Genomic DNA, 27,536 nt, shown 5'->3' with positions numbered 1-27,536 from the left:
TCTTTCCTCTCCTTTCCTCTCCTTTCCTCTCCTTTCCTTTCCTTCCTTTCCTTTCCTTTCCTTTCTCCCTCTCCTCTCTCTCCTCTCCTCTCCTCTCCTCTCCTCTCCTCTCCTCTCCTTCCCTCCTCTCCTCTCCTCTCCTCTCCTCTCCTCTCCTCTCCTCTCCTCTCCTCTCTCCTCTCCTCTCCCTCTCCTCTCCTCTCCTCTCCTCTCCTCTCCTCTCCTCTCCTCTCCTCTCCTCTCCTCTCCTCTCCTCTCGAAATGCAGTTGACGATTTATTTATGTATTTATTTATTTTAATTCTTTTGCCTGACGGAAAATACGTGCAGTTCTTTTTAAGGTGCCTCTCTCTAACATGGTTACATACTGTGAATTCTTTTCATGGATTCTCTTTTAACCTTTTCTACTAATTACTTCCTGCGTGTTCCTTTTCACTTAGAAAAGCCTTAAGTATTTTCTGAATTTGCTTTATACTCCTAGGAGAGTTGATCCATACACTGACTCTTTCAACTCCAGAGACCTGTGTTCCAAATGAATTTAATTTATCGTGGGTAAAAGTGAATTTGACATTCTCATCTTGACTTTGCGTCAATACTGCAGATCTATTGCAAAACAGTAAAGCTCTTCCAGCCTGAGCCAGGCATGTTGATGAACAAAGTGAGAAAGCTTCTTACCTGTCAGTAGTGTGACTGGTTTGCTCATCTCCTTACTACTCTTTCCTTTCTTTGAGTATTTCTATCAATAGCCAGGACATTTCTGCATACATAATCTAATTACAAGAGGGTTTTGACTTTGATTCATAACTTATTTATGGTTTTAAATACTTGAATGTTTTGACTTGGCCATTTTGCTGAGTTCCAATAATTCTCACTGTTAGTGACCAGTTTAAGGTCATGTATATTGCCATAAGAATTGAAATCATACTGTGAGGTGTTTGTTGTGTATTGAAGGTCAAAACTTGCTGCTATCAAAGTTTCTGTTTTCTTTTGTTTTTAAGAATTGAGCTGGAGATGGTGAGAAATAGTTGGGAAAGACCAGATTATATATAGAAAAAGCGTTCACTGTGCATTAAAGATGTGTGTGTATATATATATATTTATATATGCATCATACTTAAAACATAAATGTTCTATGAGAGAGATGTGTATGAAGTCCCACTATACCAAAACAGCGCATACACTCTTATTTAATTACTGACAATCTCTAAATAGGGGAAGGGGGAGAATTTAGACTGTGTGAGGGCTTCTTATAAAAGGGATCAGAATGTAAAATCAAAAGAAACAAAATGTTTAATAGCAAGGACTTTATGAAAAGTTGGGACTACTGAGGAATGTGATGTGTTCTGAATGTTCGTTTTAATCAAACCAAAAATAATTTCAGTGTTCTGCAGTCAAAGAATTTTCCTAAAGCTTGTCTGTCCACATCAGCCTAATGCTTCTGGAGCCTCTTACCTGAAGGAGATGAGTTCTTTGCTTTTGTTTAGCACGGAGAATGTAGTGATTGCCCAGTCTGCACGGCACGTTCCCTCATACAGCTGTATCTGACTGCCTTCCTACAGCAAATGTCTTTTCTCCCTGTTGTTCTTAAGAATCATGTAATCATAGAATCACAAGGTTAGAAAGGACCTACAGGATCATCTAGTCCAACCGTCCTCCCACTACCATTGCTACCACAAGCCATTAAACCATATCTCATAGCTCCTCATCCAGACGCCTCTTGAACACTGCCAGGGAAAGCAACTCCACCACCTCCCTGGCCAGGCCATTCCAGTGCCTGACCACCCTGTGAGTGAGAGTGGTCAGGGAGAAGAAGTTTTTCTTTATGTCTAATCTAAATCTCCTCTGACACAACTTGTGGTCATAAAAAGTAAATTTAATTTAAGTTGCTTTCTAATGGTTCTCGGGTATTTGGAGCTGGTGTAGTAACAACTCTGACATGCCCAATATCTGCAGAAATCAGGCTAACTAATTCAGAAGCATCAACATTTCTTTGAGTCAACTTACCGTACTATTCCTATGAATCTTGGTAGTGATAACCGTAAAGAGTTGAAGAGAATAGTCAGCACAAACTAGATCTGACACATTCTATTTAGGAATCCATTAGACAACATAACAGAGATTCTTTATTATTTCTCTTCTTGTAGTGATGCTTTCATATCACTGTGAATGCTTTTATTTGTCTTTATCTGATTGACTCTTAAGCTTGCTTCTCTGCATATTTATTAGTCGGACTGTATTTTTATGTCTAAGGTATCTAATAAATAGAAATGGAACACACGTGTCATTTTTGTGTCTTATTGAGTGACATTCATCACAAAGGAGTCTATGAAATTATTCAGTTGAAGGGTTTTTTGGACAAGAAAAAGCAAGCTACCAATCAGTGCACATGGTACAATGCACAGTACATCTTTCGTTTTTATACTGGCTCACATAGGATTGTCTAATGATGTTTGCAAAGGTAGCTCCTGCCATTACAACAAGCCTGGTCTCCTTCCCAGAGTCCAGTAGCAACTGTTGAAGATGCAAAAAGCTTATGGATGTAAAGTGATATCTTAAAATTATTTTTTTCCTTTTTTTTAGGCTACTCACCCAGAATGTTGGTCTTCTTTACGTTGGAAACTTTGACAGACCTTTTGCACAGATTAAGGTAGGATTAACAAGTAGGGCGGAGAGGCTTTTTAAGCTAACTCGGTTCTGTATACTTTATTCTGTATTCTTTAAGTCTTGATTTAGAGAACTTAATGTGTACCAATACAGTTCCAGCAAAACTAATTGGAAGCAGTGCAATTTTATGTTGTTGTTCACCATATTCTGGGTTTGTTTTAAAAGAAGTTTAGTTTTTCCTATAGTCTTTTGGTTAATTTTAATTCTGGTTTAATTATCAGAACCAAAATGTTCTTTGTTTTTTTTGGTTACCTTGTCAGGGACATTTCAAAACAAAGCCATTTTTAGAACTCCGTAATTCTTCAGGTAAACCTTGGTACTGCAGTAAAAAGCATAGACTGTTTTCCCAGAGTTACAGGATTTATTATAAAAAGGTCATAAATTGCTGGAAAATCATTTGTCGTTTATGTCAGTTTCTTTTATTTCAGTTGAACTATAGTAGTTTAACATTTCTAATTACCAGTTGCTAATTAGTTATCATCATGTCACCTGCAAACAAAAATGCCTTAGAAAAATATATGGAGTGATTTTGGTGAGCGTCATTGGTATTTCACTTAGGACAAAGAGAGCTAGGCATAAGCATGTCATTTATTGTAATGGGATGTGGAAATGCAGTGTCTGATTTGGAATGCTATAATGTTCTGAATTATATTATTTTTATACATATTATATATATATATCATATATCCCGCACTCTTGGCAACATGGAATCCTCCAGGGTGTTCATTTTCTTCTTTCTCTCAATTTTAAAAGTCTTACTCTTGTTTTACATCAAAATGAAACTTAATGTCTGAAACTCAAATATGTTACTGTGCCATCTGTAGTTACGTTACTAAAGAACAGTACTCCCAACTGTACCTAGCAAATACTTGCTTTTTCTACCTTGAACCTTTGTACTACTTTCAAATGGCTTCAAAAGAACAGGTGCTTGCTTTTCATCTTCCCAGTACCAACATATATATATTATTCAGTTTGGTTAATAATCAAGCAACTTAAAATGTTTCTGGCACAATGCCTTGCCTTGCAAGAAATTTTATTCCAAAAAAGCTCTTATATGTTTGGTGATTGCAATTCATAAGCATGCCTCTTGAAATGCCTTGTGTAAATAAATAAAATGTGCAAACATGTAGAATGCAGAATGATACCTGGGAATTATGAACTCAAGTGGTCTGCAAGACTTCCTGTAGGCTCCTTGTCATCTTTAGGATTGAGGATGATCTGTTTTAATGAATTACACCTCTATAAACTATGTCTGTGGGTAACGTGGCAATTTCCCACCCAGTGAAGATCACCCCTCCTTTGAGATGTCATTTTTTTTTCATCACTATGGAAGGCTGCCATTAGGTTCCATCTCTTTGCTGTGGTCTTGTTACCATTGATATGACCCTTTATTTCTATAAGCGTTCAAGGAGTGGGCCTAAGGTGAGTGATGGTGATTATTATTTTTTCTTACTGAGCTGACCCCACTCAGTGTCATCTTTTAGGAGATACTTCCCTCAGCTTCCTCTCCCAGGGATAATCAGGGAGCTTAACCCTGCCTTAAATGACTGATGGTAGGTGTTGTCCAAGATTTGGCTGCATTTCATTTCTGCTCACTATGCACGTCTGATTGCTAGCCTGTGGAGGCAGAGCCTGTACTGCCAGACAGCAATGGAAAATTTTCATCCTTCCACTGAAAAATGAGTGATGTGATGCCTATGGGACAGGATCAAACTGCACGACTGAGTGCAAAAACAGAACAAATACAAAATTCAGGTTCCTACACTTTGCGTTCATGGGCTTTTCTGCCGTAAGTTGCAGCTACATTTTTGTGCAGGTTCTTTGGACCTTCTTATCTGAACACTCCTTAGTGATTATCCACTATATTTCCAGCATACAAAGCCTTACTATCACCATGAGTCATGGTATTATTTTATTTCTTTTAAACCCATTGCCTAATAATTTGAGTTTTTCCTTCACCTAACCCTTACATCAGGAGAGGGTGAGCAGTCATTCTCTATTCATGACTTCATCCACTTTCATGTAATACCAATCTTGCATATGCCACAAGCTACAAAGAATTTATCTAATTGCTCCGTGTATCCAGGCCATTCATTGTCTCCAGTGAACACTCTTTACACCCATTGTATCCTTCTGCATTTTTACTCTTGCCTCTTATAATGTGGGGATTGGCACAGTGTTCAAGATACAAGTGCACTAATGTTTTCTTTAATTTTTGATGTTAGTAGTGTATATGTGGTACAGTGCTTGATAAATATCTGATGCAAATTTAATTTGAATATGCTAATATTAGACTTTCTAGTTTATATTGCTGCTGTGCTCTCATTTTAAATGTTACATTTGTCACAGAATAGGCAATCTGGATATTCTAAATAACTTTCAGTTACCACCTAGGGAAAACAAACCTTATTATCCACTAAATGAGTGTAGATTATATATAGACATATTTAAATGAGCTAACTCCACATGGCTGTACTCTCTCTCTCAAAAAATGCTCATTTCTGGAGCTATAGGTGTACATATGGGCACATATTTGCACACCGCTGCTTTGTGTCTTTTCTAGAGATGAAGGTAATCTTGAAATAGCAAGCTTATTTGTCTCATAGTAATCTCTTCTGTGGTTTTCAATTAGGAAATGATGCGCAGTTAACAAAAACAATAAACTTTTTAAATTGAGACTCCTGTCTGATTCCTTGGAGATTGTAGAAAATGTCAGCTGCCTGGCAGCAAAGAAATTGATGTAGAGTGACGAGGCTGCAACTTCTTAGAGATCTTCAGCAGTAGTGAAGAGTAATGATTCACATTAAGAACTGGTACTGCTAAAGGAAATCTTTGCATTCTGAAGGCATACCATGGTCTTCTGGAACTGTTGACACAGATTTCTTTCATTGTTCCTCCAGCAGTCTTTCGTACACTGTTGCTAATGATCTCATCAGTTAAAAGAACTGTGAACCAAACTTGTCATAGAATATGTATAAGGTAAAGTCTTAGTAACTTTTTTAGTTTAGATGTGTGATAGATTGGTCTCTCTTGTAACACATCTCTGCCCTGGTAAGACCTCATCTGGAGTACTGTGTCCAGTTCTGGGCTCCCCAGTACAATAAAGACAGGGATCTCTTGGAAAGAGTTCAACAGAGGGCCGCAAAGATGGTGAGGGGCCTGGAGCATCTCCCCTATGAAGAAAGGCTAAGTGAGCTGGGACTGTTTAGCCTTGAGAAAAGAAGACTCAGAGGGGACCTGATCCAGGTCTATTAATACCTGAAGTGTATTTATAGTGTTGGGGCAAAGTGGCGAGGCCAGACTCTTCAGCAGTGTGTGGAGACAGGACAAGGGGAAACAGCCAGAAACTGGAGCATAGGAAGTTCCGCATGAATGTGTGCAAGAACTTCTTTGTGGTGAGGGTGACGGAGCACTGGAACAGGCTGCCCGTTGGGGTTGTGGAGTCTCCTTCTCTGGAGATATTCAAGACCCACCTGGACGCCAACCTGTGTGACCTGGTGTAGGGAACCTAAATTTGGCAGGGGGGTTGGACTCAATGATCTCTAGAGGTCCCTTCCAACCCCTACAATTCTGTGATTCTGTGATAAATGACCCATTTGCAAAGATCCCTACTGTTGAGGTCTTGTCTTAAGATATGGCATTACTTGCCAAACGTGTGCATTAAGGAATGCCCCAAGCAACGACATTCCTCTGTCAGTGCAGATTTATGACTCAAAGTGAGCCATTATTTTGCATTGTTACTTCTAATGCATTTTTAGTGCGCTTTCAGTAGGATGAATAGGAATGTTATCAGGTCTTTGAAATATTCATAGTAAACATATAAACTGCCGTGTTAGTCCTCATAAATTCATGTTTCAATTCGTGTACATTTAAAAAAATGCAGAGAAAAGCTCCTCATCAAAGTGTACATTTGCAACAGCAAACAAGTTTTGATTTTCCGGAACGGTACAGGATGATAATTGTAAAGTGTCTTTGATGATGAAGACTGTGGATGGCAAGTCTGGGAAAAGATTCTGCAATACCGATGTCTCTTCTTGAGATTATTATTCTATGTCTTTCTTCCTCCTGTGCTCTAATTCATTAATATTTATATATATCAATATTTATAATGTTTCTGAGACATAGATGAACTGGTAAGATTAACCAAAATTACCTATCTTCCTCCTCCTGTCTTGCTTTCAGTGATGTCAGTGGTAGTGCTTGATAGATGTTTGATCTCTGTGCTTCATTATACAAAAGGAACGAGAAACATTCTCTCCTGAAGTTTTTGAACTCTGTTATCTGGCAGTGGTTAGATTAGAAGAAATGGAAAAAAGAGTGTTTTCCTGACCAGAGGGATCTGTGTTGAATTTTTCTTCTCCAGTAATTTAATATTCCGTGCCTGTTCATAGATGTTAAAGATTTTGTGTGTTGCCACTTTGAACGGAGTTCAGGATTCAGAATCTTAAAGTTGCTGCATGAAGTTTCTGGTTGCTCTTGTTCTGGAGTATCAGTGATTTTCTATACGCTCCATAGCTCATGAAAATGATGGCTGTTCCGGTTAGCAGGTGATGAATCAGTGGTTTGAAAGTCAAATATGCTTTAGCAATGAAGTCTCACTTTATTTCCACAGGACTGCCCTTTAATGATGTGTTGAAAGAACTGGTAGGGTAGTTTTTTGTTCCTAAATTATATTATTTTAATCTACTACTTCAATATAGCATTGGTTCATAGGCGTTATAGAACAGTTTCACTATACATTTGCTTACTTTTTTTAATCTGTAAGCATTTAAGTAGCTGTCTTGGTAACTGCTGTTGTATATGTCTGTGTTCATGATTTCCACCTTTCTTTGTACCTTAAGTGGTTATGTTTGTTAAATATATCTTAGAAAGACAGATTTTATGAAGGTCTCTGAAGATGTCACTGTCTTGATTGGTAAAATGAAGTCTTGACATTCGTTGGAATTGGCTGGCAGACTTTCTTAAATCTATTTCAGTAGTTATTGTTCGTATTCTTTTGGTGAGAATGAAGTTAATTAATAAAATGTATTATGCAAATGTTGTGTTTAATAGAAGTTACTAATTTCATTGCTCAGCGTACACAGCACTCACCTGTGAGGTGCTCTAAACCTGTTTCCAGAATAGGAAGTCCATGTTATGTACATGATCTGTTGCGTTTGAAATAGAGATTTGTTCAGTGTAGATCAAAACGAAACCTAGCTATGCTCTGACCTGTAATTATAAATTCCATCTTATTGTTTCATCAATTTATTAGGATTGAAAGTTTTTGCAGATCAGTTCCTAGTTGCTTCTAGGATTAGGAGGATCTGTTCAGTACGTTGTGTTCTCCATTATTAATCAGTAATGAAGCTTCTGACAGCCTTTACTGTTGTGCTAATGACTAGTTTCATGTTGTGTTCTTAACACATTTAATTACCATTTAAATAAAGATTCATTACTGCCCTTTTATTTTTAGTATTTTAAGAGTAGTTATTAAAAAGTTGCATAATAAATACTACTTTGTTCAAAATAGAATTGTTCTATTTAATAGAATATGAGGACAGTTAATGGCTACAAGCGTACTTTGGAAATAGCCTTCTTACTACTTTGTTTCTAGGCTATAAGCCCAGTGGAAAGTTCCTGAAAGTTTAAATTTTGCTTATGGGGAATTTGCTACTGTGGTTAAAGCAGTCTTTCTGTTGAGCAAAAATCAAGCTCTGTGCTCTGATCTGCAGCTCTGTAGCCATTACCTGTGATTTTATTAAACCTGAGAACAGTATTGCTGATTGCTGAGGTTGCTAAACCTACCGCCCACACTCCAGGACTGCACTTTGATTCTAAGCTATTATTTGCCCAACTGTGTTATTTTCCCTCAGCAAATATGCTTTTAACTTAAAACATGAGGAAGCAGAGCAGAGTCCTACCAGGCAGAGGCCCTGCAGTGGGTAAGTGCCCCAGAATAATTTCACTGATCACATCTAAACCAGTAGCCCCTCCAGATACAATTCTACCCACCTTAACTTTTAGAAATGCAGTCAGCTTATCAGAGAATTTACTACAGTGTTTTCAAAAGCTGAAACTTTTTCAGTGTGGCCAGTTGGCCTTTCCCCAGACACAGGGGATGAAATCATGTCTAAGAAGCAGGCTGTACCTCACTTGTGACTCCTTCAGCAAGATCAGACCTCTGCAGGTGATTACTGAAGGGGATGGCCGCAATTTACAAAAGCAGTGTTTTTGAGAAAGAGGGGGTAGAAACACAAATTGGTAAAAAAGATGCTTTCCATAGACCTCTTCTTAAGTTAGAAGAAGCTTATGACTCTAAGAAATTAGAAGTTACTTATGCTGTGAAGCTGGCTTGTCTTTCTTCCTGGATAACAGTGACACCTACTACCAATTGGTGATCCCAAAGCTTGAACGTCTGCTGCTCATCTAGTCACAAAGCACAGTCATGAAGCTCATTGTTTGAATACAGCTCTTCAAAGTTTAGGAGCAGCATTGGTCCAACTTTCTCCATCCACTCAATTGGTATCCTGACTTATCTCCTACCAGAAATGCAGTATGCATGGTCTTTATGCAAAATATGAGTAAAACATATATTTCTGTGCCTGCTGACAGCCAGAAACAGCATACTGGTGCTCCAGTCATACAAAGCTCTGCTTGTTGGACTTTCCTAAATATAATACAGCTTGTGAAGACAGAAACTGAGTGTTGTTGCTGCTGCTGATCTCCTCTTTGTATTTCATGTCCTGTCAGCTTATTTTGTGTGCAAGGAAATGCAGCTGAGTAAAACATAGGAATATCATGCCTTCAGGATGAAGAAAATGGTATTGTCTTTGCAGTTCTCTCTTGATATCATTATCCAAAAAAGTAAGTTGTCAGTACAATTTAACCATCATTCTCAGTGATTAGGGGAATTAGGGAAATATTGAGGGATGAAATGATTTTAAACCACAACGAAGTAATGGTAAAAGATCACATGGGTTTTGCCTGCCAGAAATAATTTTATTCTGAAAACTGAAGAATAGTTTTGAGAACTACAGGATTTGGATTCAGCTTCCACTAAGAACAGACAGTGTTAAGAAGGAGTATAGCAATTATATGATTCGATGACTCTGAAAGAAGAAGATAAAACTGATAATCTGAATTGCTACATTTCATTAAACATAGTCACTCTGAATTAAGGCACACAAACCTACAATAAAACTGTGCCATGTTCTACTTCTTCTTGAGTTCAAACTATATCTTTAGGATAGTCATAAATATTAATAAATATAATAAATTCTAATGCATATTTATTAATGTTAATAGTATCCAAACAGAACTGGTAGTTCTAATATTTTGTAGGGTTTTGTGGGCTGCTATGGCAGTTTTTTTTTTCACATCCTCTTGATGGACAGGGAACTCACGCTAAGTATCACTGGAGCTGCCATTGTTACAAGTTGAGAAGCCAAGTAAGGAATTCTTTCTTCCTTATTTTGCTTCTTTCTCAGAAACATTCTATATTTGTGTGCTACACAGAATGGGAACACCAACACTTAAAAAGTAGCGCTGATAATCAGGAAATCTGAAGTGAATTTCTCAGAGTGAGAACTTAAGCTTTGTTCCTCATGTTTATTGTTACAAGACGGTGATGTGCAGTCTCCTCCTGCGGTTTCCTACATTGTTGAGATCATGTTTTCTGGTGCCTTAACCTGTTTTCCACTCTTCTGGAGTTCTTCCTGATGTCCAACCTCAACCTCCCTTGGTGCAACTTGAGGCCATTTCCTCTAGTCCTATTGTTAGTTATGCAGAAGAAGAGGCTGACTCCCAGCTCACTACAACCTCCCTTCAGGTAGTTGCAGAGAGCAATAAGATCTGCCCTGAACCTCTTCCAGGCAAAAAATCCCAGTTCCCTCAGCTACTCCTCCTAAGACTGGTGTGGAATATGCTGTGGGATATATGAAAAGTTATCTGATACAGGATTTTGGGCTGCCTTTGCTATTCTTGGAAATACAAGTTAATTCTCAGCAGCAGTAGAGTTTTCAGTGGGGCAGGCTAGCATTTGCAGTGATCCTCACAGAACCTGGAGTGATAACGCATCTCACTGTCTTCTTTCCTGAGTTCAAGGTGCATTTGTTTGACCTGTTCTCTTAAGCAGTTGTGTAAATACATTCATTAACAAAACTCTGGAGTTGTGACAGCAGTAAGAAGATCTCCTAGAAATTAGCAAACTGCCCTCCGTGCTCAGCTGGTAGCCTGTGAAGATGAGGGAGGTGCTGGAGAAGAGAGTTCACTGAACCAGTTGGAAGTTAGAAAATGTTGTAAGGTGCAGGCAAGAAACGATGCTCTGCTGATTCCTGTGTCCTGTGTTTGTTAAAGGTAGCAAATTTAGCTGCTTTTTGAAAACAGGCTCCTTCTGAATTATTACTTCAAGAATTAATTAGGAAACAAAAAGTCTCTGTACTTTCTTTCACTTCACTACATCTTGACATTCTTTGCTGGCAGCTTTTCTCGAAGGTAGTTGCTAATGCTTAGGAGCAAGGAGTCTGACCGTGTGCTCTTGTAGCCCCTGTGTAGAGCCATAAGTCCTGCCTGGGGATGGTAGAAAATAATGATATAAATTAATATATTTTGTGTATGTGTTTATAGTATGCACAAATGCCAGCATACAGTGGGCGCATTTACCCTCTGTAGATGCATTGCAAAATAGTAAGAAATATTAAGTAACAGTAGGCTTGGGAAGTGGTGATGTAAACAGAGAAAAAATACCAACTAGGAAATCTGCACGAGCGTTGCAAAAATGAAGCGGTTGATTTTGTATGCTGCCACAGTTGTTGTCCATAAGAACAAAATGTTAATGAGCTATAATTTTATAAATTCACTGTGTTCTGCTGGATCAGATAGTCCCCGTTTTGCTTTTTTCTCATGATTATGCCCATGAATTCAGTTAACAAATTTGTTCTTTGTGAAGTCTGGAGCATTCCATAGAAGTTCAGAGAATTAAGATTACCTCTGCAGTTTTCTGTTGTTGCTGCCAATAAGACAGAATAATTGATGCTTGGCTTTGGACGGTCAGGTTGTTGTTTTTTTTGGACATCTTTTGTTACATCAGCTTGTAGTCATTTTTTTTTTTTTTCAGAAAATCAATCCAAGTTTCTTCTTGCTAAGCGAAGGATAAATTAAGCCTTCTGGAAAGGTTAAAATAATAGCTAATTGATTGTAGGTTATGTATTTTTAAGCTTACTATTTACTTCTGTATTAACTGCTAAAGAAAAAAAAAACACACACACAACTGAGTGCTTTTAATGAGTTCTGTAAAAAATGAACAGATTGCAAATTTTAAAGCTTTCTGTTTCTTGTGATTTCTTTCCTAGCGATGGAAAATTAATAATAATAATTCCTCAAAAAGCTTAGAAAAACAAGTGCTGACAAAGGAAGCTCATGAAATATAAGAGAAGCAAGATGCTGGTTTTGCTATTAGGACAGAGATCTCTCTGGCCTTTCCATGCAATAGCTCTGCAGGAAAGGGCCTCGGGATCCTGGTGGCAAACAAAGTTAAAGGCTAACCATAGCCTGGCTTGTGTTAGCTACAGCCTAGCTGTCACATCAAGGAAATTCATGATTGTCTTCTACTTGAGCATTTTTGACATCACAACTGAGTGCTGCTCTGGAGTCCTCAGTGCAAGTGGAGACTGCAGTGGTTGTGAGGAAGGGTCGGCCATCAACTGTATTTGGAAAGGTTAAAGAAGGGGGGTCTGATTGGTCTGAAGAAGAGAAGACAGTGGGGTGGTTGAGTTGCTGTCTTCTATCACTTCAAGTGAAGTTTCAGGAAAAACAAACAAACAGATGAACAGACATCTCAGATCTGCACAGTGAAGCAGAAGAAGGAAAATTCCAGTTGGATATGTGGGAAACAATGTCACAGTGAGGTTGTTTGGGTACAGCAGTAGCAGGTTGCCCACAGAGATTGTGAGGTGAAGATTTTCAGAATTTAACAGGAAAAGGCCTTGAGCAGCCTGGCTTATCCTTGAATTAACCCCTGCTTTGAGCAGGAGTTTAGACTAGATGGGTTGGTGGAAGTCCTGTCTAACCTGAATTTATCTGGTTTCTGCCATTGTATAGTGAAGGCAGTCAGCACTGTGAAATACAGCTGGTTCTCAAAGATATATCAAACTGCATCGTATATTGTGTTCATCAAGAAATTCTACAGCTGAATGCTTCAGAGCCTCCACTGTTGCTGATTGAATACAGCTTAATTTCAGTCAGTAATATTAATATTCGGTGTACCAGTTAGTTCTTCCTCCATATCTTTTCCCATGGCTACAACCAGTACTGCATTACACAATACTTTCAATACTCCACTCTCAGTATCTTTTATTTATTTATTTGTTTCCTCTTCAATGTTTACTTTTGTAAATGACTGATTTCCTCATAATACTGAAAATATGGGAAAATGCTTTTTCCATTAAGGCCTGAGATTGCACTACCTTCCTGAGATTTGAGCTTTTTTCAGAAAACATTTTTTGCCACTATAGTATTTTACTTAGAAGAATGGTTTGTTGTTGTTTTCCTTTTCCATTTGAAGTCATTTTGCAGCAGTTTTCATGCGATGAGACAGTATGGATTTTTTTTTTTTAATGGATTGTATGGTATATATTGAGAATAAAATGCTGTTGTTGGCTTAAACTAAACATCTGTGAGTGTAACAAACTGAGAAACACCAGTATTCTCAGGAATGTCTATAAAATGTAAGACATTTATAGATCATTCTGAGTCATTTATCCGAATTTAAAGAGGGCAAAGAAGAAAAGCAACAAAACTGGCTACGTGAATTGCAAAGGTCCAGCAAAACACCCCAGGAAACTCTTCATGGATAAGAGTTCAGAGCAGAGATGGCAGATCTTTAAGGAAGCTTTCCTTAGCACATAAGAGCTCAACATCCCCAGCTGTAGCAAGTCAGGACAGGAGAGCAAGAGACCAGCATGACCAAACCAGGATCTGTTGGTCAAAATGAAGATCAAGAAGAAAATATACAGGCTTGTGGTGTGAGAGGAGTTGTCAAAACCATGACAGGTATAGGGAAGCTTCTAGGCTGTGTAGGGATGGGGTTATGAAAGTCAAAGTCCAGCTTGAATTAAACTTGGCAAAAGATGCCAAGAACAGTAAAGGAAATTTCAGGAAGGCATACCTCCCTAGTGAGTGATACAGGCAAGCTGGTAACAACAGACAAGGAAAAGGCTGAGGTACTTAACAACGTTTTTGCCTCGGTCTTCTCTGATAACTGCTCACCACACAGCCATCAAATGTATGGTTTAGTAGGACGGGATTGGGGAAGCAACATCCCTCCCACTGTAAGTGAAGATCAGGTTTGTGATCACCTGAGGAGCCTGAACATCCACAAGTCTATGGGTCCCAATGTAATGCATCCCAGAGTCCTGAGGGAATTAGGTGATGTAGTTGCCAAACCACTCTCAATGATATTTTAGGAAGGATATTTAAGAAGGGTAAAAAAAAAGAAATGATCCTGGGAACCACTGACCTGTCAATCTCACTTCTGTGCCAGAAAAGATCACGGAGCAGATCCTCCTGGAAGCTATGCTAAGGCACATTGAAAGACATGGAGGTGATACTGGAGAACCAGCATGACTTCATCAAGGGCAAATCCTTCTTGACCAATCTAGTGGTTTCTTATGGTGGTGTTACTGCATCAGTGTACAAGGGAAGAGCCACCAGTGTCATCTATCAGCACTTCGGTTAAGGTCTTTGACACAGTAGCTCATAACATCCTTCTCTCCATATTGGAAAGATATGGATTTAATGGGTGGCCTGTTCAACAGATTAAGAACTGGCTGCAGGATTGAGTCCAGAGAGCAGTGGTCAATGGCTCAGTATCTCGATGGAGATCATTAACAAGTGGTGTCCCACAAGGGTCAGTGTTGGGACTGATACTTTTTACTTTCTTCATCAGTGACATCAACAGTGGGGTTGAGTGCACCCTCAGCAAGTTTGCTGGTGACACCAATCTGTGGGGTACAGTTGACAAACCAGAAGGATGGGATGCTATTCAGGGGGACCTAGACAGGCTTGAGCAGTGGGCCCAGGTAAACCTCATGAGGTTCAACAAAGCCAAGTGCAAGGTCCTACTCCTGGGTCAAAGGAGCTCTCATTACCAGTACAAACTGGGGAATGAAAGGATTGAGAGGAGCCCTGCTGAAAAAGACCTGGGGATACTGGTGGATGGAAGCTGGACATGACCCAGCAATGAGCCCTTGCAGCTGAGAAAGCAAAACGTATCCTGTGCTGAATCAAAAGAGGCATGGCCAGAAGGTTGAGGGAGGTGATTCTTCCCCTCTGCTCTGCACTGGTGAGACCTCACCTGGAGTACTGCGTCAAGATATGGAGTCCCTCAGTATGGGAGAGACATGGACCTGTTGGAGCACAACCAGAGGAGGACCACAAAAATGATCTAAAGGATGGAAAAACCTCTCCTGTGAGGACAGGCTGAGAGAGCTGGGGCTGTTCAGCCTGGAGAACAAAAGGCTTGGAAGTGACCTTTCAGTATCTGAAGGGGAAAAAGGAAAGAAGGGGACAGGCTCTTTAGCAGGATCTGTTGTGATAAAATGAGGGGAAATGGCTTCAAGCTTAAAGAGGGTAGATTTAGGTTGGATATAAGGAAAAAGTCTTTTACAGTTAGGGTGTTGAGGCACTGGAGCAGGTTGCCTGGAGGTGTGGTTGATGCCTTGTTCCTGGAGGGTTTCAAGGTGAGGCTGGACAACCTGATCTAACTGTGGTGTCTCTGTTCATTGTAGGGACTAGAAGATCTTTAAAGACCCCTTCTAATACTAAGAATTCTGTGATTTGATTCTGTCTTTCTATGATTCTAAGAGCAGCCAGTGGGTAACTTTGTTATAAATGCACCAAGGAGATTTTGTAAAAGCATGATATAGTGTGCAGCTGCTGTGCACATTGGGTAGTAGAATGGGAAGACCAGTGGGAAGTGGAACACAAGATGCTCTAGAGAAAGAACTTGACTCTAGACTGGGAAGACGCATTCATTCCACCCAACATTCCTACCTTTCCATCTCCTCCAGTCTTCTGTGTCCACTCTTCCAGGAGTCACACTGACATACAGTGACTGAAAAAAAATTACCCCAAATTATTCCCTAAGATCACTCATATTTTCTTCTTCACTTCTTTTGGTTGGAGTACCTCTGTCATTGTATGTGTGAAATTAAGCCAACCAGCTATTCTTTATCACATTAAGGGTGGGCTGTTTGAACTTTCTGGCTCTGTTTCAGTATATTAGCAATGGCTAATATATGTTGTCACCCTGTAGTTTTCTTGATCTTCCATTTCTTTCTTTCTTTGTTTGTTTCAGCATTCCTTCGTACGAAATTCATTTACTTTCTTACTTCTCTGGATTACTGTATGTTTTGCTATACTCAACAGACCGTGTACAGGATGCTGTTCTGAGAAGCACAGTCACACAGAAAATCAGATTTTCAAACTGATGTGCAGATTGTGCTTACAGCAACTTTTCCTGTGCCCAGTGGTATGGAAATAAACAATGATAATGTAAACATGGGGACATGCAGCATGCGCCATTATTAAGATTATGTGTTAATATGCAAACAGCTCCATATTGAAGAGGCTGCGAAATGGAAGGGTTAAGCTCTGCCTCTGAACCACGAAGTTGTTGCTCACTACCAACTAAAAGCTGTGGGGAAAGATTCTCGGAATGAGAGGTTCATTTTAGTGGTAAGTGAGCACAGAAGCACAGACCTTGCAGATATTTCTCATCTGCATTGCGTTGTTCCTCTCCACCCCCAAACCCTCCTTATACTTACCGCGGTGGAACAACTGAACAAGTTGGTGTAAAACTGCCAAATTTACCATGTTGTGGTGCAAGTTGTATTTTGTATTTTGCATCATCTTGCTCATGTTTTTCTTTTCCAGGCTTCTGTGTCTGAGAATATTCTGGCTCCAATACATGAGTGGTTTGAGGCTGGCAGTGATTTTTGTTTTGCTTTCTGATGTTTCACAAAAATCGTCTTGCAGGAGAGGGATGATTTGTCCGTGATGCTTTTAAAATCTTGAACGTGGTAATTTGTTGCTGCAGCTGTTACTGTGTTATAACTACATTGTGAAACCTGTTTTGTATGTGCCTCTCCATACAAAGAGTGTAAACTTTCCTGCCAGTAATTGAGGATACTTTACTAACACCTCTTTATGGGATGGGGTCCTGTGCTTGAGTTGAAGCAGGGACTGTTTTTGCTTTGATGCAGACAAGCTTATGCTTGGTTTCCATCAATACAATTGCATTTGCATTTTCTTTTGACTGCAATACAATACTTAAACAGTATAGCAAATGTGCTCAAGCTTCCCAGAGTTTTAGGCAGTTTAGGACAATTGTAGATACTGACTTCTCAGAGTTAAGTACTGCACTAAATCTGTGGGTCTTTATTATTTCCTTCAGAAACTCTTTTCTTGTCATTTCTTGTCATTGATTCATCTGTTCTCGTTTCTGAAATCCGTTTTTTGTCTTTTCTTTCTGCATTAAACCAGAGGCTTTTGTAGGTACTGTAGGCAAATGAAATAAAGGGAGTAGAATGACTAATAGTCAAGAGTAGATATAAAAAATGATTTCTGGATTATAGAAACCACACCATATTGAAATTAGTTCAAATATGAAATGATGTAAAGGTATTCGTGCAAATTCTTTTAGGCCGTCTTGAAGCAGTTCATTGGTTAAAAGTATCACAGGAACAGCCAAGATAAGGCTTGAGGGGATAGAGAAAGCAAATTGTTCTTAACAATTTATAGGCAGGGTAGATCTAAATTTGTGAAGATTTTTAGAGGTGAGTGATTTTGAGTCTAAACAGAACAAATGAGGTTGAACTTGATAAATGAGCTTGAACTTGTAGTACCTTTGCAAAATGCAGAAGATAGTCTCTTTAAAATAAATTACTTATGAATAAATCAAGATGTTGAAGTTGCAAGGGGTGAGAGATGGCATAGCAGGGTAATTCTTTGACTAGGAAATTGTCTTGGAGACCTTTCTGTATAATATATAGAAAGCACACAGTGAGCATCATGAATGAGAAATATTTTAAATGTCAGATACTGATAAGATTGGAGAAAAGCCGTTGGCAAAAATCCTTGTATTGAGAGGTGCCGTGCTGTTTTAGGGCTAGTAAAAGGCAAATGCAGATTAAATTTAGATAAATGAAAAAGAATAGGCCTGCAAACAATAACACAGAAGGTAGAAGAAATATCAAATGAGATAATTATGCAGGATATCAGTTTACAGAGGAAAAAGGGTTGTGGGTAATATCCTGTCTGATTATAATACCCATAAAGGAGGGTAATTTCAGCCATCATGTGCCCCACAGGCTCCCTGTATGGATTGAGGAAGACAGCTCATTCCACAGAGGTAATCTGAGAACCTCTGAGAGCGGAGCCTGGCAGGTGCCAGGTCTTTAAATTGCTTTCAGTACCAGTGGATTGCATACAGAAACAATGTCCTAAATTTTAACTAACCAAGGTAGTGGTGGAGGTACCTGTCTGGCTTGTCTCTATGGATATTTCCAGTTACAAGATTAAAGGCTCGAATAAGAACAAATTCTTAATGTACAGCTGTTTTAACTACAAGTGAGCATTTCTAGTACAGTGTTTCCCATAGACAAGCTTAAATGTCACTTCCTCACTTCCACTACTGCTAATTTCCAGTTTTCGATTTATTTTTTTTCCCACCAATTTCACATCCTCGAATATAACCCATAGAGCCAGGTATGTCCTGCAAGCTTAGGCTCTATTAGACTTCTGATTAGTAGGTCGGAGTTTCTTATACAAGGTTAACGAATCAAGAGGAAGATGGGATCAAACTAGATTGTGCCAATGAAAAGCTGGCGTGTCTGTAAGAAGATGGGATTCCATACAAACACAAATAAAAGGGTGTTTATCTCCTGCAGGGAGAACTGTTGACTAGCACAGTTAGGATCTAAAGAATTCCTGGAAAGTGGTGTTCCTCGGGAAAGAAAAAAAAACTGTACATAGACAGAAATCAGGTACAATCATTTCTTTTTTGCATTTGTAGAATCACAGAGTGCTTGAAGCTGGAAGTGACCTTAAAGGTAACCTAATTCCAGCCCCATGCCATGGGCAGGATGCTTCTCACCAGCTTGGGCTGCCTAGGGCTCTGTCCAGCTTGGCCTTGAACACCTCCAGGGATGGGGCACCCACAGCTCGCTGGGTAGCTGTGCAGTGCCTCAATGCCCTTATAGTGGTGAACTGGTGTCTAATGTAAGTCTTCCTTTTTTGTTTAAAACCATTAGCCCTGTCACTACACACCCTGGCAGTAATTCAGTCCTCTCTGTGTATAATGTACAGTGAAATGCTTTATTCATTTTTCTCATCAAATTAACCAATATGTGTGTCATTGTAAGGCAATGCTATGATTGCTTGGTGGTATTCCAGAATGATTAAAATATTTGTAAAGTTTTACATCTGAGAGAGAAATATGTGCTAAAAATCAGTTCGATAATAGAGATGCCATACCTTATTATATAATAGTCAACAGAAATATTGTTTATTTACTTTATGATTGACAAAAGTAAAAACTACTGCAGTTTCATCTTTCTACCGTAAGTGGGAATAAATGTGTGGAACAACTGAGCTCTGTGGTGCTATTACATTTCAGCAAATTGAAGTTTTCAAAATGCCACTTCTGCTTCTCTCTGGAGGGAAAAAAAAAAGGGGGGGGGGGGGGGGGGAATGATTGTGTAGAAAATAGCACGTTATATCTTTGGGAAAAATAATGTAGAAGTATTTGGAAAGATCAAAGACATGGCAGCATTGTTAGAGCCATTGTGCCGACGTTCTGTTTGTACTGCTAAGGACTGTAGATGTTTTCATTTACGGGCGAGGAAACTGGAAATCTGCAATATTGCTTTTTATGTTACAACTTCCCTGAGTTACTGTTTAATTGGCGCATTGAAAAATTTCTGCCAGTGACTTTACAACTGAATCCTATAATGAAATGTCACTTCTTTTCAGAAGAATTTTACTTTCTCTTGATTAGTTGAAATATTAAATTTGCTTCTGTAAGTGAATCTATTGATTTTAGCTTAATGTGTTGTAATAAAAAATACTCAAGTATGTTCTCCGTTGATAGATTCATGGGATGCTGTGCTGGTTTCTATGCAGGCACTGGTGATGGATTTTTATATGTTCCTCATGCATGAAGCAGGGAAGCCAGCAGAGGTACAGAGAGTAAATAAATACCCTGGTTCTGCTGGGAGGCAGTGCTTGCTTTTCAGATCTCTGCAGGTGTTTTTTACTGGGCCATCCAGGTCCCAGAGGGAGGGCACGAGCCTGTAACAGAATGGCCCTGAAAGGCCCGTGGACCCAAGTGTGCAAGCACCATGGGGTGGTTACGTCAGTCATGGCTTGCTCTGCCTTGGGTGCTGCTTATTGCATATGTGTTAATGCTGCATTGCTTGAGGAATAAGGTGCCCAATTAGTGTCATACGTTAACCCATCCAGTTTTAATTTAATGGTAACATAGACAAGTGCAGCTCAGCTTCTGCTTCATTTCATTAGTGGGTCATGGTTAGCCATGCTTGGTATCTTACTATTGTAGCAGCAGATTAACTAAGTTTTACAATATTTCTTTCATATAAACAAAAGAAACCTGTGTGGGATGTGGAGGAAAGGCTGGCCTGTAGGAGAAGCAGTGTACAGGGACATGCAGAAGCAAAACCAGAGACAAGAATGTTTTGTTTCTTTTACGCAGTAATCAAGATCCTACTTGCTCTATTTTTCTACATCATTACATTCTCTTTCCACTGGTTACGCTTGGTTGTCATTAATGCATAGAAAGAGGTTTCAGCGTAGCTGAACTTAGACAGAAGGAAAACAAAGGATATCTCTGAATTATTTAAAAGGACATTTATAGATCAGCGAGTCAGAGGTTTCAGACTCAGATCGCTGAAGTTAAGACTAAAGCAAAGAGACTCTTAAGTAAAGGCTTAATTACTAGCTTGTTAATGTTTCATTCAGTGCTTTGAGGGAAAAAGTCTGTAATTTGTTGTTACTGTTGGTAGTTATAGCAGGAAACTACAAAACAAGGCTTTCATTTTCAATTCAGTGTTTCCCCAGCGTGTTCTCTCTGGTCTGACAAATCAATGCCTTTTGACTTTGGGCTTTTCAACTGCAGAGTTATGGATGTAAAACTCTTTATCTGAAACAAAAAAAGACCTAAACTAATCAAGTAAGATGATTAATGTAGAAAAGCCCACTTTGAGATGATCAGAAAAGAGCTTACGTAGTTACATTGCTGTAACTTGGGGTTTTTTTCTTTGTTCTTCTCTTTCTCTCTTACCTCTTTCCAGCACTGCCTGTTCTCATGGAAAAGAACATTTAGGAATTTATATTTTTATAATGAGTTTTTCCTGACTGGGCTGTTAAATGATTGGTTGTGACGTTGGCCATCTCTAAAATAGGTTTGTGATGTTACTTGTAATGCTGTTACATCATATGGGAAGCAAATCCAATTTTTTAAGCTGTATTTTTTACAGAACTAAACCTGTTTCAGTCTTGGGTCTGAGGTGGATGAGAATGGCCACTAAAACAAAACTTCATCTCAGATTCTAATTTCTCTGACTTCTGGAAGGTTTAAGACTCAGCCCACACAGAAATCTTTGCAGACCAGAGGTTTCTAAGCTGATTTTTCATTTGGAAAGCTCATCTGGTTGGAAAACCCAAGCAACTTTTCTTGGATTTGCATGGCTTCATGAGCTCCTGCAGGTGAACTGGATGAAAGCAAAGTCTGTGAGCAAAGCCATGATCAGGATGCTCATTACAGTGGGCTTTTCCAAATTCCCTGTCTTTCAGAGTTGAATCAACTTTCAAATGTGAATGTTGTCAGCGTTTGCTGCTCAGAATTGTAATCTTGTTGGTTGATCCTAAAACACAAAAAAACAAACCCTAATTTTTCTAGCAGTGCTGCTACCCAAACAGAACAGAAATTTCTGAGGCTTCTCTTTTAGTAGATCTCTGAAGCCAATTGAGACTGTCCCAAGGCTGTGAATATTGCATGTCCCTGTGCCCTCCTCCATCTCGTGACTGCAGCCTGTCGCCCTCCCCACATCCATCATTGTGGTGTCCTGGGAAATCTGGCTTCTGAAATCTGCAGATTCATTAATAAGAAGTGGAAAAGAGTGGCTTGCAATGAACGGTAAAGCAGGAAGAACCCCTCCATTGCCTCATTTACCAAGAAATTTGTGCCATTGATAGATTAGCCCTTGCATACTTTTCTTTTAGAGCAGTGACCTCATCAGCTGGCAGGCACTATCAAACCATTTGCTGTGTCTCAGCTACCATTAACTTCCCTAACTAGCCCCTTCCATTTTGTAATCCCATGATGATCAAGAGGACCTGCCTGCTTAGATTTGAGATAATAAAGCAGATTATACTGAACATCTTTAATTGCATTTGAAGAAGAAGGAAAAAGCTTTCCATGATTTCAGACTCAAAGCCAGTTGAGCTTTGAAGTTTAAGGTAGACTGTTCCAGAAAGGGAGAGAGTTCAAACCACCTCAACACTATAAAGGCAAGGAAGAAGTGTGTTGGGGCAGCAGAGGACTCAGGCTACAGCAGCTTCTGTGATCAAAGCTAATTTTTGAAAGTCTGCGTTAAGTCTGCAGCCATTCATCTGTTTATGTTGTGATGCAGTATCAGTAATGAACAAAGCTAAGAGCTTATTTTCCTTCTAATTGAAATCTCAGATGAAAAACACAATGAAAAATCCCTTTCACGGCTTTTTTCTCCCACCAAATCTTTGCTTTATTATATGGATTTTATGGTACTGCTGATAGATATTTCTGTTGTTCAACTCTTTTTTGCTTTTTGGTTTTTATTATCGCACTGTTTCATTAAGGCATTTATCAGCTCCCTCATTTAAGTGGTTCTAGCAGTCATCTGAAATTTACCCTGTGTCGTTAGCTACAAAAATGAGGGTTGAACTGGCAGAGTTGCAAACTCCATGCTCGGGGGTAAGCCTACCCCCACCAAATGGCAAGGTTTAAGAAATGGCTTTAGCTTGACTGTTTTTGTCATCCTATAGTTGAAAATATAAAGTCTGTGCTTTCTTACAGGCGTGTGCAGAAACTGAGAACTTCCTTTAAACAATAAGATGTACTTCTTCTGTAAGAGACTGATTTCAAAGTCAGACACTCTTACAGATGCTCGATATTACATGAACTGTATTAAAGCTCCAATGAGCAAAACTGAGCTGTACTCTTTGGCTTGACCCTCTGGTTCTTAGGAGACTTGGTTGATGACAAGCTGTTCAGTCTAGTGAAGTGGATGGGGATTGTCTGAATTTTTATTTCCTGCAAGTCTCTTAAGCCTCAGTATGCTCTAGTACCATATCTGCAAACAACTAGAAACGTATGAAAGAAAAAATCGACTAGTTTTTGTAAATATTTCCTGGGCAAAACTACAACATATTAAATACAGGGGATTAAAAGTAAGTTTACATAGTTCTGGTCTTAGGTCATGGGCACATTCTCCATTCTCCCTGTACCATCTCAACGTTTTCAAGTATTAATAAGATTTCTCGATGTTGAAAACATTTATAAATTTATAATCTTGCTCCCTTCCCCCACCTTTCGAATAATGCTTTCATCGTATCTTTAATAATTTACATATCACTTAGATGCCAGTATTTGATAATGTCAGTATGCCCAATTCAGCTTTCAATGTTGTATGTTTCTACTGTAGTGACAATATAAAGTTTCCATTGTATCTTTTTTTTATGTTATTATTCACTAATGTTCTGAGGCAAAGAAATTTGAAACATGAGGAAAGCAGATCTGCTAACAAACCAGTTTGGGCTTTGTTAGGCTGTGGGTAGACACATGAATATATTACATGTGATTATCATAAAATTATGGCCTGGAAATTGAACAGTCATGCTGCTGCATTTTAGACAGTGCATTTATAATAAGCCGTAATAAAGTAAACTCTTTGAATGGATATAAGAATAGGCATTTCTTGATGATCACAAAAGTATGCTCAATTGGTGCTTTTGAAGCTCAATTTAACAAAGCAAACAGATTTCCTCGTAGTGTTAACACAATTGTTCTTGGTGAATTTTGATTTATGGAGGAAAAAAGAAAGCAACTTTAAGCATATGAAACTAGACGTTTGGGAGCTAAATGGAAGAAAAGCATGTGGATCATAATGGCTGTCATTTGAAAGCTCCACGTTGTTAAAAGTGGATTTGAAAGTCTCACTTGCAATTACTTGCTACTTTGGATTCTAGCTTCAATTCCTTTTGGTTTGTTCTGATATCATTTGGCATCTTTTCAGAAAAAGCAGAAGAAATACTATTTCTAAGAATGTTTCAGAACCCAGATAAGCAATGACTAGTGTTAGGTCTAGGGCCAGATCCTGATCATGCTGGCACGACTTAATTGAGCTTATGAAACTGCTTGGAGGTACGTAACTTATGAGGGTAAGTTTGTAGAGCCTGGGTGCAAATGAATAGCAGAAGATGGTATCTGACTCAGGAAAGTAGTTTTTCTGCCGATGGCACAGGCTGATTGGAAGCTTATGATAGCACAACTATAGGTCTTCTCTATGCAAAGCTATTCATGGGGGGTACAGCAACAAGGCACGGAGCTCCTTGTAGAGGGAGGTGTGCAGATAGAATGAGATAAAAATCAGCTTCTGCAGTAGTTAACAACTTGGATACCGAGAAGAGATGAAAAACAGTCATACAAGAAAATATGCTGTAAAATCTAGGTATGATAAATGCAAACATTTGCTAGGAGAGCCATGATTAGAGTCTGCTATGCAAAAGAGAAAAATGTCAGAATAAACTTCTTCATCCTGACACTGTCACCTCAGTTCTCTGTCTTATTCTGAAGTACAGAAATAATGTTGTCGAAGACTGTAGGAGATTGAAAGCATAGCTTTGTCTCTGGAAGATATGTTTTGGGTTTGTTTTTTTTTACTGATAAATTATTAAAGAGATCTCAGCTGCCCTTGTGTTGCAGGATTTCTTGGTAGCATGACTGTAAGTACCTGAGGGATAATTACAATAAGGTTTAGAGAACTGAATGGGGGGTAAATGCTTTCCCTGGTGTGTGACCGCAAACCATCTCTCTCAGTTTCCCCATTTGCAAGCTGAGAATAGTAAGCATTATGAAATTAATAATTTATGAATGAGGTAAGTGTTGTTTTCAAAGTATATTCTTTATGATCGGTGCGTAACTCCTGTCTGGATCTTTGTTTCTCAGCATGCAGAGCTCTTCGTTTGGAGCTGTCTCCTTTTTGCAAAATCAGTTTGTGTGTGTAAAACACAAATCAAGGCTAAGGCTGGTGTTCACAAATTAGCTCACGTCAAGCAGGAAATACAGTCCTCAAAAATATTCCAGGCTGTGGGTGAAATATTTCCTTCTGGAATCATTGCTGCATTACAATTACAGCTTTTCAATCAACGCACACATACACTTGCTGGTTTAGCCAACTGTGTCTTCTCCTCATACCATCCTTGTGGGGATAGCTTTTTGCAGAAACATCCAGAGGATTCCTTATCTTTCAATGCTTATTTATTTATTATTATTTTTGCTTTTTTTTCTGTCAACCTGCTCAACAATTCTGTGATTTGCTGGGTATTTTCTACCTCTTCGTGTGTGCATCTTCCTGTTTTTCTTGGATCCTTAGGCGAATGTCCCCTAGTTTCAGCACTGATGGTGGGCTGATGGTTTATTATTGATGCTATTATTCCTGGTATACCATATCCAAACTGGCGTCTCTGGCCTCCATGAAGTTCTTCCAAGTGCTTTTGATGGAGCATTCCTTTTAACACCTCCAAATTCGTGAGCTGTGGAGCAGCTGAGGTTCCGTTTTGTTTGCGCAAAGTGTGTGTCCTCTGTGAGTAAGTTCTCACTGAGGCTTTCCTTGAGAGCTCCATTACTGCTTTCATACTGCCTGGGTGTTCACCACAGTTCCCCAGTCCCCTTAGAGGCTCTTCCTCTTCTATCAGTGCAGACTTCCATTTACTGCTTTAATACAGCTGTAATTATGGACTCATCACAGTGGAGGTATGCCAAGTTCACGAGTCTTTAGAACAGGATTCTTCTGTTTCTCAGTTTCTACAGAAGACATACAGAGATATCTGTTCTTCTTTAATGCAGAAACCTCTGCTGATGAGGGTGCTATAGCAAAGGCTATTTATCTGGGAAGCGTACTATTTATTACTTTATTTCATTTAACTCTTCAGCACCTGCGGACTCTCGGATCACTGCTTCCCATTCATGGCAATAATTAAAAGAAAATAGGTTTTTGAAAAGCTTTAAAGTTCCCTCAGGACTTAGGTGGAGGAAGGTCAGCAGCTCTGTGAGATTCCCAAGTTATAATGCCTGAAGCTGCAGATAGTTTATAGGTTTGCTATGGCTGACCAGGTTTTCCCACTGAGTTAAATGGAAAGTATAGAAAAAGGTCCACATCTTGAAGAATGTGTATCACTGAGAAGCAAAACATTTGTGCAAACGTACTCAAACATCATGGTCTTAGCAGCTACAAGAAGGGACTGCTTTGTTGTAGTACCTGTATTTCTATGAGAGTCCCAAACAAAGCTCGTTGGTGTCTTACAGATAGTTCATCTGGTGTTAGAGGGTCAGGTGTGTACAGGAGGCATTCCAGGATGCATTAAGAAATCTATTGCCAGCTGGCACAGAAATCATTAAGCTTGTAATATCTCTGATAAGAGGAAGTTTTCTTACTCCTGATGTTTCCATCAATCAGTTGTCAGGAAAACAAAATGAAACAAAATGCAATCAGTTGTCAGGAAAACAAAAACCCCCAGCTCTGACCCATTATATGTGGCAGATAATGGTATCCGTGTTTGAAATTACATATAATATTTTCCCAAATAATCTCTTATATGTTAAGAAAAAAGGAGTAAATCATGAACCGAGTACTAGACATTGGAAACCAATAAAAAATAAATCCTACAATTCAGCAAAGCCACGCTCTTGCGATTTTTGAATGAATTTTCTCTTTGGTGTATTTCTTGATTTTCCAGCACTTACGTTGGCGCTGCGATTTAATGTGGTGTGAACAAAAACATTAATTTTTTTATATTTCTTAATGGTTCTTTCCAGGAATGAGATCTCAGAACTGGAGCATTTTCATTCCCTGTGTATGCAAGAAGCAGCGTAGTTACGCTTTGAAGACTTCTTTAATGTTAAATAAATATATCAACTGCATTGTGTTTACCCAACCTGATAACCATTTGTTGGGTAGTATATTACTTAGACATACTGATTGTTTGTCCTTTTAATTTAGCAAACGAATTGAGTTATCAGTGCTGCTGTTTTACTTTTGACGCATCTATGGTTTCGATAAAATAATCTCTTGAATCATATTAAGAAATTGATGTTAAATTACATTATGAAACCTGGCATGAACAAAAATGAGGCAATTTACTTAACTGATGAATTTCTGCCAGTTGACAGTGCTAATATTGTTGTGTACGTTAATGGTATGAACAGGCACTTAGTTACCATCTCTTGTATTTTTATAATTCTTAGAGAAGGCTTAATTTTACTGTGGACATTGTGAGAAACTTCACATGAAAGGGTAAAAAAGTTCTTTAGAAGCATCTGAACAAGCTGTCTGAGCATCAGGAAGAAGCTCTGAAGGAACAGCTTTCAGTCTTCAGCTTTCAAAAATGCTTCATTTGGGATTTGGCTTTTAGTTACACCTTCAGGAGCTCTTCATTTTGTTGCTGTTGCTTCTCTCTCTCTTTCTCGTCTTGTCTCATCCTGTTCATTCAAGTTGTCTTGACCTCTCTTCATTTCATCCAATCTCCATGTAGTTTGTTCCTTTCATTCACTGAGTG

General features: G+C 38.9%; 1 protein-coding gene across 3 annotated transcripts in view; it reads left to right on the top strand.

The window, feature by feature from the left end:
• Window positions 1-27,536, top strand: part of RNGTT (RNA guanylyltransferase and 5'-phosphatase) — a 185,001-nt gene that overhangs the window by 147,186 nt on the left and 10,279 nt on the right. For all 3 annotated transcript variants that reach the window (XM_072333278.1, XM_072333280.1, XM_072333279.1), the window contains exon 14: window positions 2,580-2,646. In XM_072333278.1, the coding sequence (XP_072189379.1) occupies window positions 2,580-2,646 (67 nt within the window). The remainder of the gene's footprint in view (window positions 1-2,579; window positions 2,647-27,536) is intronic.

Source organism: Excalfactoria chinensis, chromosome 3 (assembly GCF_039878825.1).
Source record: "Excalfactoria chinensis isolate bCotChi1 chromosome 3, bCotChi1.hap2, whole genome shotgun sequence".
Taxonomy (NCBI): Eukaryota; Metazoa; Chordata; class Aves; order Galliformes; family Phasianidae; genus Excalfactoria; species Excalfactoria chinensis.
Note: the sequence above shows the minus strand (reverse complement) of the source record. Positions and strands in the feature narration are given on the sequence as shown.